Source organism: Terrapene carolina, unplaced genomic scaffold (assembly GCF_002925995.2).
Source record: "Terrapene carolina triunguis isolate 2854851 unplaced genomic scaffold, T_m_triunguis-2.0 Scaffold132, whole genome shotgun sequence".
NCBI classification, from domain to species: Eukaryota; Metazoa; Chordata; order Testudines; family Emydidae; genus Terrapene; species Terrapene triunguis.
Genome location: NW_020664483.1, coordinates 13,414,331 through 13,425,938, shown reverse-complemented (window position 1 = coordinate 13,425,938; position 11,608 = coordinate 13,414,331). Strand labels below are relative to the sequence as shown.

The 11,608-nt window shown below is 42.9% G+C and overlaps 1 protein-coding gene across 2 annotated transcripts in view; it reads right to left on the bottom strand.

The window, feature by feature from the left end:
- The window catches only part of EHBP1 (EH domain binding protein 1), a 333,194-nt gene that overhangs the window by 142,158 nt on the left and 179,428 nt on the right, over window positions 1-11,608 (bottom strand). For both annotated transcript variants that reach the window (XM_024199807.1, XM_024199808.1), the window contains exon 9: window positions 9,185-9,371. In XM_024199807.1, the coding sequence (XP_024055575.1) occupies window positions 9,185-9,371 (187 nt within the window). The remainder of the gene's footprint in view (window positions 1-9,184; window positions 9,372-11,608) is intronic.

The following is an 11,608-nucleotide window of genomic DNA, read 5'->3' as shown; positions in this document are numbered from 1 at the left end:
TTCCTACAGAGTGTCCTTCAAGCTTTATTCAGTTTTTTATTACTGATTACATTGTTTACATTATCTCTGCTTTCCCCTCCTTGCTATTCACGTTCCTTCTCATTTGGATTGACATCATGGCACCTACATTTCTAAACTTGTTAATAAGTAACTAGCGCACTCACCAGACAAACTGATTTACATACATAGCAATTTTCTGTTAGTGCAATGCTGTTCATTTGGTGGGGCACAAGCTAGAGGTGGGCTGAGAGGAAGCAGCATCTGATGAGTAGTACCCACACCAGCTGAGGGTATGGCAAAATACTGAGTCTCTAGGGCCCACTGGGAAACTAGGCAGGGAACAGCAGGAATAGCTCAATCCCCTCCTGCTGCTACTGCAACTCTGCCTCTCATCTCTCTTCTTCCCTCTTCCACCCATCACCTAACCCCAGAGCATCTCCTAAATCCCATTTCCTCTGTCCATGCAGTGTTCAGCACCACGTACAGGAAGCACCTGTTTAGTGAGCTGAGGGCTGCACAGGTGGGCAAAGGAAGGAGAGGTGAGAGAGAAGAAATCCCACCAGCATTTTCCTCCTCTATCAGCAGCAGCCTAACTCAACAACCCTAGCCTCACAAGCCTCCCATCCAGCAGCAGCAGTAGTCCCAACCACAAAATGGCTAATAAATGACTATTTTGTGCCCCAAATCCCACAAGATATAGTGGATAAAAAGGACTCTAGGATGTGGTGGGTTGCAGGACTTTATTTGGCCATTTAGTGAGTCACAGACCAAAGAACGTTGACGATCACCGTGTTAGAGAACAGAGAATTAATGTAAAGACAGCTAGATTCAATTCCTAGTTCAGTCATGGACACTGTGCACAGCAGGCTTGTACAAATTACTTAACAATTTAGTCACTTAATCTCTCCATATCTCAGTTTACTCATCTCTAAAATGGGAATGATAATATTTTTCCTCTTGGAAGGGTGTGCCTAAATTAGTGTTTGTAAAGTGCTCAGACTTCCTTCAGTGGAAGGTTCTATGGAATTACTTAACATTATCATTATTATTAACAAATGAGTTACTTGTGCCAACAGTCCATCTCCTGTTTCACCATTACTTTATATTTCCTACCATGTGAAGTAACTAATTTTTTCATTTTGTTGTTTAAGTGGCAGTAGTTTTTGTGATTACTCAGTAGTGCTTGTCAAAGAAGGGCTTTTGTTCTATAGTTAAAGATCAATGTAGAATGTAAAAGTACAAGCAAGGAGATAGGCCATGCTAAAAGGATACTGTCAGAATTGTAACCACCTTTGTTACAGAAGTATAAATAATACAGAGTACGGGTTGCAATAATGTAAAAAATGTTCATATTGAAAAATACTTCAAACTAAGTACGTTCTGAATATCATATCACCCTATCAATGATTCAAGAACCCCCCCCCCCCCAAAAAAAAACCCAACCCTGCTCCCAATGTCATGGTTTCACATTGCAGTTGTTCCACTGCTATTCAGATACTAAAAATTACACCAACAAAATTATTGTGAGTTAAGGCTGCTTCCTTAAATTTCAGTGTATCTACGCATTAGAACAGTGCATGATGTGAAATTTCCATATTACACACTTCAAACTGTTAAAAGAACATCAAGGTTGCAAAGTCAAACACTAAAAAGTTAATGAAATGCCTGGATTAAGGTTGCTATACAACGTTAGTTTGGCCCCTTTGGGTGTATGCATCATGACACTCTTTAATTAAATGATAACTCCCCCCTCCCCCGACCCCTTTTAAACTTTAAACACCAAAATGTAATGTTGATTTGTGTGTGTAATTTCCTAGGTTTTTAAAAAAGCAAACTGCAGAAAGAGACATTCCATCATGCAGAATCACATAGACATTCACATGGGGTCATCAGCACAGCTGGAACCTTTAAATCTACAACACAGGTGTCTGGCACTTGAGCAGTAGTAGGTTACCTCTCTAGTGGCTGGCCGTACAGAGGAGAAGAGAGAGACATTTTGCAAGAGGGTTTTCACTGTTATTTGCTGACAGCAGAGGAGTTCTGAAGCTCAGGAATCTTGGGATCCATTTCAGGCTCTGGAGGAGTGTGCACTCTAGTGGTCAGACACTTCTTCCACTGTATTCCTGGGCCTGACACCTCTGCCTTTGTCCCCCACAGCCTATCGCTGTCCCCATCCTGTCTTTACCACACTCTCTTCCTGGCTCCTTGTCCCAGCCTCCTCGCCTAGCCAGTCCTACACTCCATCAACTCAAGCTCCTCATCACAGTCCCAGTCTCTCTCTGCTGACCCCAATCTTTCCTGCATCCTGTCTCCCAGTCCCAGGCACCTTCCTCAGGCTCTTCATCCCAGTCTCCCTCTCAAGCTACTTGCCTCAGGCTCCTTCACTAGCCAGTCCCAGTCACCTCCCTTGGGCTCCTCAGCCAACCTCAGTGCCCCCCCCCCCCGGCACACTGTCCCAAATTTCTTGCCCATCCACTTCCTGTTTCCCTTCACCCATAGCTCCTCATCCTGGCTCAGTTCCTCTCCCCAACTGGCTCCTAATCCCAGTCTCCCCACCCCCAGCCTCTCCTCTTCAGACTCCTTATCCCAATCTATGACTTCTATCACTACCCCCTGCCCATGTACTCACACACAAACATCCCACCCCCAGTCCAGCTATTGTCCTCTCTGCACTCCACTCAGACTGATTCCTCCCCTAAGCAGCCTGGGTGCCATCAGGGAGATCACTGAAGGCACAGGAGAATCTCCCAGATCTCAGTTCTGGTGCTCAGTGCCACAGTGCCCCACAGCAGTCAGAAGCAGCAATCACAGGGAAAGTTCTGCTTAGCTTTTGCAACCTTGGGCTGGAACATGCCCAGGACAGACAAAATCTTTGGAGAATTTAGATGCCAGATAATAAGCTTCTACTGAGCATGTGCAACTTGTGATATTTCAAAGGCTTCTAGCTTGGCCAGCTCTGGGCAGTTTTTAACAAAAACAGCACAAGCTACATTCTTGACATAAAGGCCAAGCACCTGCCAAATTTCAAATTTATTGTCCAAAACCACGGTGAAGCTACAGCTGTTCAACAAAAAGGTTGTAAGATTTAAAAAAAAAAAATGGGCAAAACAATGTATTTTCCCCAATCTCCTTTTCAGAAATGACTGAATTATTTTTGCTGAAGCAATAAAAAAAAAAAATCCATCCTGAGACAGACACCCAGCATAGAAAATTTCAGCCAAAACGGTTAAAGGTTGGCAAAATTATAAGCAACTGAAAATAGGGTCTTCATAATAGGAAGTGTCAGGTAAGGACACGTCTTAAGTAAGGACATGTCTATGCTTCAAGCTGGGGTCTGATTCCCATCTCGCACGAACGTATTCATACTCCCATCTGAACTAGCACACTATAAATAGTAGCACAGCTTCAGCAACACAGACAACAATGGCATGGACTAGCCACCCTATGTATGTATCCAGGGGGGTTCAAGTGGGTTTGTACTCAGGGCCGCTAGCCCATGCTGCCACTGTCTGGGCTTCAGCAATCACACCTTTTAGTGTGTTAGATCAGACGAGAGCTAGCATGAGTATGTCTACATGAGCTGGGGATCACAACCCTCACTCATAATGTAGACATAGCCTTAAGGAATCACTACAAGCTCCACCTATCATGTACCGCTATATCGAGACACAACACACTGTAATGAATTTGCCGAGCAGCAACAGTTCTGCAGAGAGCAATGTGATGAACCTGTTAAGGGTGGACGTGCTGCTGCTTGTCTGGCTCCTCATTAAGGCAGCTAGGAGGAGAAAATTTTGTGGAAGTTGGGAAGAGAGTTGGAGATCTGGAGGGACACCGACGACGAAGGCAGATATTCATGGTGGCAGCTCAGGGTGACTGAGGTGGAGTTTCTGGTGTGGCCAAGGTGCAATTGGATCTATCTTGGTTTAACAGTTAATGGGACTCACGTGCATATAGTAGATAAGAAAATGTACATAATGTAAGAAGAACAAATTATGCCACACTTGATGCTCTGACATCACTCTTTCTTCAACAAGGGAAACAGATGTGTTTTAAGAGCCCCAAATCGACCACTGCTCAGAATGGTGCAAGAATATTAAGGCATGTGCAAAAAAGCAGTGCAAGGAACGATGGTCTGGTAGTTAAGGGAAATGATTGGGACTTGAGAGATCTGGATTAGTTTCTCAGCTCTGCCCAGATTTCCTTTGTGGCCTGGGGAAAATCACTTTTGCCAAGATTTTCAAAAACAGGCTTCAAGCTAACTTTAGGCTTCTAAATCCATAATTAGGCACTGTGATGGGGTGCGCTCCCGACACTGGCCCTGAAAGAGTTGAATTAGGCCAGATGGGCCCAATCAGTTAATTAAGCTGCAAATGGGGGAGATTTAGGTGGTGTGGAGGGCACTAATTAGAAGGAAGCTCACCTGTGAGGGAACAAGTGGGGCTTCTATAAAGCCAGGAGGCTGGCAACAGTGCCAACCTGTAATCTCTTTCCCTGAGGTAAGGGAGAAGGAAGGGGGCAGGGATAGGAACCCCTGAGAAAGGGTTTACCTAGTAGGCCAAAGAGAGAAAGCTGGAGAATAAAAAGCTTGGAGAAGCATAGTAAGAAGTAGTCCAGGGCCAAGAGCAGGCTGGTATATCTGCAGACCTTAACTGCTTGCTACTGGGCTCTGAGCTGGAACCCAGTGCAGAAGGTGGGCCTGGGTTCCCTTACCCTCCACTGCAGAGTGGCATTGCGTGAGGCAGTGAACAAGAAGACAGCTTGAGTCACTGTGGGAGTGACAGTCAGGTCAAAGAACGTAAGGATTGCCTGACACTACTGGTACTGAAGGACTTTGAAAGACTCCCATGGAAGGGAAAAATCACAGTGTGACCTGGCCAGAGTTACAAAGTCACAAAGCAGCCATTTTGTATTTGTGCATTTGATTTATCCTTCCTAACTGTAGTACTTTCCACTTGTCTTCACTGAATTTAATCTTGTTAGTTTCAGACCAATTCTCCAATTTGTCAAGGTCATTTTGCATTCTAATCCTGTCCTCCAAAATGCTTACAACCTCTCCTAGCTTGGTGTCATCTGCAAATTTTATAAGTATTCTCTCCCCTTCATTATCCAAGTCATTAATGAAAATATTGAATAGTACTTGCACCAGGACTGACCCCTGGGGACCGCACTAGATACACCCTCCCAGTATGACAGTGAACTACTGATAACTACTCTAAGTTATGCTACTTCGGTCGACTTACAGTGGTGTCTCCACCACGCTCTCCCGCCGACATACTTTACGCTTCTCAGGGATTTGGAGTACAGAAGTCGATGGGAGAGTGCTCTGCCATCAACTTAGTGGGTCTTCACCAGACTTGCTAAAATTGACACTGCTGCATCTATCACAGGAATGCTGATCTAGTCGTAAGTATAGACATGGCCTGGGACGTCACCGGTTCTCCATGAATTCTCAACAATACTTGCTAATGGTTTCAAGATTGCTTCACCTAATTTTTTAAGTACCCTAAGATGAACTTCATCAGGCCCTACCAACTTGAATACATCTAACTTATCTGAATATTCTTTAACCTGTTCTCTATTTCAGCTTGCATTTCTTTCCTCTTGCTGTTAATATTGTGTTGAGTATCTGATCGCCATTTACCTTTTTAGTGAAGACTGAAGCAAAATTAAACACCTCAGCCTTCTTGATATCATCAATTATTTGCTCTCCTTCCCTGCTAAGTAGAGGACCTACACTTTCCTTCATTTTTCTCTTGCTCCTAATGTATTTAAAGTATCATTTCTTATTGCCTTTTATGTCCCTTGCTGGGGTAGCTCATTTTGTGCCTTACTCTTTTTGTCCCTACATGCTTGTGGTATTCTTTTGTATGCCTCCTCAGCAATTTGTTCATATTACTTCTTTTTATAGGATTCCTTTCTGATTTTCAGGTAATTAAAAAGCTCCTGATGAGGCCATATTGGCCTCTTACTATTCTTCCTATCTTTCCTGAGTATTGGGATAGTTTGCAGTTGTGCCTTTAATATTATCTCCTTGAAAAACTGCCAGCTCTCCTGAACTCCTTTTTCCCTTAGATTTTCTTCCCGGGGAACCTTACCTACCAATTCTCGGAGTTTGTTAAAGTCTGCTTTTTTGAAATCTTGGCCATAATTTCTCTGTGTTTCTGTTATCTGTAAAAATGAGGTTAATAATATTTTGTCTGTCTCATCTATTTAGATGTTTAGCTCTTTGGAGCAGAGATTGTATCTGAACATGTATATGTACATCACTTAGCTCAATGGGGCCTGATCTCAGTTGGAGCCTCTAGGCACTACAGTATAATGATTATTTGTTATACAAAGAAGTTCTTTGCTTTTGCCAAATACCAAACCTTGATATTTTAGTCTGTATTTAATTTTATTGTTTTTTTAATGGCAATATAAAAGAATATGGGGTAGGAAAAGTGTGTCAGTGAAGTCTGTATCCAGGAGCAAAGGGATAACATGTCATCAGTGGAAATCCCTTTCTTGGATTCTCTGGATCCTGGTTATACCATAAATCGTGCTACTGCAGATGCTCCATTGCCCTGGTAACTGTACACGAACCTGCACATCCCTCCTTGCTGTCTGCCATCTCTGACAGAAGCATGGAGCCTGCACAGCTCCCCACTATTGTCGGAAGCTTTTAAATGAGAAGGGAATTGCTTGGCTGCATGAAACTACGGGTGCAGGGCAATAGTACTGAATACTGGCACCGTTTTCCACAGGTGGTGATGATTTTTTCACTCCTGCAGGTAGCAAAGGCACAGACAGCACAGCTGCTTCTGGGGTCCAGAAGCCACCTGGGCCCATATGCTGCTAGCCTGAGTATGCAATGGTTCCTGACAAAGTTATTGCTGACTGGCACAGGAAAGCGTCCTACCGCTGAGGAAGAAATAAGACTGCCCCTCCTCCCCCCTTTAGAAATCTTTTGGAGAGGATTGCCGAGAACCCCCATGAAAGTTTCTTTGAGATTTCGCAGATTGTTTATGTATACAGGACATCCCTGTATACATAAACAATGGCTCCCATTGCCTAACTCTACAGGGGAATGATAGGTAAATAACAATGCTACCTCTCTTTGTTGCACTGCTCTCTCGTCTAGCATGGATACATTAATTAAAAGTCAATAGCTGTGTCTTATTAAGTTAGGGGTGCCATCAGTACATCATTGGAATGGGAAATACAATTACACACTTACCCAAATTTCCTCCCCCTGCATCAGGCTCGCCTGTGTTCGACTGCTTGCATTGACTGCACTGCGGTGGAGTCTCAAACAGGTCCTGGCTCACAGCATAGCTGGATCCCTTGGTTGCATGTCCCCCATCCTCCTTTCTGATCATGCCAGGGGCCTGTGGCTTGGGCTCCTTGGAGGTATCCATGGTGGTGAGTTCTCCACCAAGTACAGCATGCAGCTCTTCATCAAAGCAACAGGTCTGCGGCTTGGCACCAGATCAACTGTTGGCCTCCCCGGCCTTCTGATATGCCTGATGCAGTTCCTTTGCTTTCAGGTGGCACTGCTGCCAGTCTCTGTCATACCCCTTCTCCTGCATCCCCCGTGCAATCTGCTCATAGATATCTATGCTTGGGTCTGTAGCTGTGCTTGTACAATCTCTTCTCACCACAGGCCCAGGAGATCCAATATCTCCTGTCCACTCCACGTCGGAGCATGTGTGGAGTGTGTAGCCAGCATGGTCAGTTGCACATAACAAAGGAGAGCTCACTAATGTGCTCACCAAGCTGGACAATCAGGAAATGGCATTTCAAGAATGTGCAGGGCTTTAGAGGAGAGGGGGACCTTCTGGTCTCCATGACCCTGGGGCAGAATCAAGCATTAAGGGCCCGCTGCTGGTGGACTTTTAGGGTCGACATAAGTAACACAGTGTCTACACTTGCGCAGCATCGACCTCAGTACATTGACCATGCCCAGTGCCGCTCGAGTGGGTGGTGTTACTATGTCAGCGTAACGGGGCACGGATATCAGTGGGAGACAAATTTAAGTGTAGACCCTTGGACAAGTAGGTGGATGCAAGGCAGCTTACGTTGACCTAACTTGCTAGTGTAGACCAGGCCTGAGACTCTTTCCTTTGACTGAGTGCTGAGGAGACAGTGAGATCCGCCCCTGGGGGCCGGGGACATCAGCAACCAATCTGACTAATTAAGCAGTGGCTTGATAGATATGACAAGGAAGCCCATTCAACTCTTAAATGGAATGGCGATTGCTAGATTGCTACAACACAGGGCCTGAAGCACGGTAGTAGGTTTAAAATTGAGATCCTCAGCTTGGTGCTGTGTTGGAGAGGTAGAAAGCTTTCTTCCATCTCTTCCCCACCCAACAAGTAAACACACATGCAATAATATGCTAAATCGGTTTTAAAAGGCTCCCTTTAACGTATAAACTCATTAGATGAAATGCTTAGTCTATTACAGATGCACAAAGGATAGTAACTGCTGATTTACAGGAGATGCAATTCATACTTAAACGGTCGGCCGTTATACCTCAAAAATACCTAGTCTGCACACTGCGGCCTACAATATTTTTAGCTTTAGTGCCATTATAATAGATCAAGCCCAAGTACTGTACAACTTGATTTTCTTCCCTCTCATTGCACAGAGCTGTCCTGGAATATTGGTTACCAGAAGCCCCTTTTCTCTTTGACATTGCAGTTGTCACTGCTGTCATCAAGTAGCTCTACCACTGGTTTCTCAATATGCATATATGAGTGAGTGAGTGAACAAATAAGGGAGTGAGGGTGCACCTTATTTAGGTACATAGATTTTAAGATGACTTGGGCCTGGTCCACACTAACCCCCCACTTCGGACTAAGGTACGCAAATTCAGCTACGTTAATAACGTAGCTGAATTCGAAGTACCTTAGTCCGAACTTACCGCGGGTCCAGACGTGGCAGGCAGGCTCCCCCGTCGATGCCGCGTACTCCTCTAGCCGAGCTGGAGTACCGGCGTCGACGGCGAGCACTTCCGGGATCGATCCGGGATTGATTTATCGTGTCTAGACAAGACGCGATAAATCGATCCCAGAAGATCGATTGCCTGCCGCCGAACCAGGAAGTAAGTGTAGACGTACCCTTGAAGTAAGAAGATGCATACAATACACACAGAGGTACTTTAATCAGCAATCACAACATTTGGTTATGAAAAACCTACCTTAGGAGAAGAAGAAAGCTCCTTCACTGCAGGAACAGCTGACACATTCTCACTCATTCCTGTCTCTGTCTTTGGTGAGAAGACTGGTGGTGCAGGAGCCTTTCTTTTCATCTTTTCTGCTTCTTGCAGTGTAGTAACTTGATTATTTAAAGCAGGGCTTGGTTTTGGTTCATAAAATGGATTTGATCTAATTAAAAGAAGGGAAACATATTTCTTGGCTATCTCTTCGCACTTTCAGAACAAAAATAATAGTTGATTGTTTTGATTGTGCTGTTGCTGTCTTTTTTTCTTTTCTTTTTTTAAAAGACTGATGAGTGAATTATGTACAGCCAGCAATTGCTTTAGGCCAGCATTTGTAAAACTGGGTATCTAAAGCTAGGTTCCTAAGTCCATATTTAGCTGCCTATAGAAAAGTGGCCGAGCACCCACAAGTCAACCCATTGAAGTTGATGGATGCTGGAGGTGCTAAACAACTTTGAGAATCTAGAGACTTTTATTTAGATAATTAAATGTGGATTTTGGAGCCCAACTTTAGATACCCTATGTTTAAAAATCTTGGCCTCAGCATATATACAGTCAAAGTCAAGTACATTTTCATTTCAGTCACAAACAGCCATCACATAATTCTGAGAACACTCAATGGAACACAAAACAGCACAGGAAAATAATGGCTAATGGTGTTTGCATAGATAAATAGCTATAATCTGTTTTGCACATTATTTGGCGAAACATCTTTAAAGAAACCCAGCCAAACATGTTCATGTGTAGTCTGATGCACTATCACCTCCGCTGCACCATTTATAGTCTCTCTCTCTCTCTCTCTCTCTCTCTCTATGCTAAATAAAATAAGCGCTTTCCTCGCATTCACACTTTTTAGCCAGGTCTCCAGTGATTCTTATGTCAGCTGATAATAGAAGAGCTTCCCCTAAGCATTTAACGTATTTACTCTCAGCATGTAAAATAGATAGCAATATTGTATATAATAAGGGGCACTTCTCTGTATCAAGCTAATTTATTCACTCTCTCTCTTATTTTCCATCCTTTTCAATATGTCCAACAACAGACCTCCACTTATAAAAACAATCTGATCCATTATTCCATCCTTTACTATTCTACACTTTCCCAGTAAGATAAATAAATAAATCTATGTATAATTTGCTGAACTCTGTGCTCATGCAGTGACATGACAAATTCCCAAAAGACAGATCTACATACAATTAGATGAAGTGCAACACGTCAAAAATAAATAGCCTCAGTCCCTTGAATTCATTTTTAGATGGAAACAATATTGTATCCAGCATTAGGTAAGAGGTTAAGCACCCATATCCAGTCAGAATTTTCCTCTCAGTGCTAGAGAACCAAACTGGTAGGCAGTTTTTAGACAAATGAAACTTTAAAAATTGAACTATTATAATAAGTATTCTTCATTAATAGCTGATTTAGCACTCCGTTTCCTTTCCTATTTCACTTTAAAAACAAAAAACCCTTTAAGAATATTTTAGTTTTAAAATATTTTCCTCAATTTATTGAAATGCCTTAGAAATGACTTTGATGCAGTTTTGCCCCTTTCTTCTTTATCAGTGAGCAGAAGAAAGTAATTGTTGTGTTACACCACAGAGAATAAGTCTACTCCGGAAGGGTAAAGTTTAGTAAACACATCTGTGGGAATGTGGAGAAGGGAGGAAGAAACTAAAACAACCATTCAGCAACAGGCTTGGTGCATGAAGCTCACCTTACTGTGGGACTCCTGCTGTTTATTACAGAGAAAGATCTAGATACCCAAGTGAAAGGAGAGATTAAGACTAAAATAACAAGTCCGCTGACTGAAGGCATCTTTGAGGTGTTCTCACTTCAGCACTTATCAAATGCAAAAAAAAAATATGGGGAAATCAAAGCTAAGGGTGATGTCAAAATAACTGTTTAAACAAAAAAAGGATGGACATACTCCAGAGGAGGAGGAGGAAAACGGACGGTATTCGGTTTGGAACCAAAGACTGAACAGTACCTGTCAATTGTTCTAATTTTGCTGACAACCTTGTTGAGCTGTCTTCAAACATTACAGAGTTCAAAGGAAGGTGAAAATAAAAATGAAAAAAGATAAAGAGTGAAGAACAATATGTTTTAAGGAGATCACAATGTTTTCTTTAGTTTCACAATTTAGTCTTCTGACTAGCCAGCAAATGCAGCATGTTTTGACAATGAACTAACTGACCCTCTACAACCTTACTTAGAATTACAGAAATTATGTGCACTGGGACTTTTCTAAGAAGTTAATGTTAATTTGCTTGAGTAAAAAGTTCAGATTAATGGGAGTAAAGAAATCTGAGAGCTGGGTGGAACCACATTTTAAAATTAATTTTCTTACATTCCTGCTCTTAAATAAAGACTTTTACCACAACACATTTACCAAGAAGCAAGGCCTAC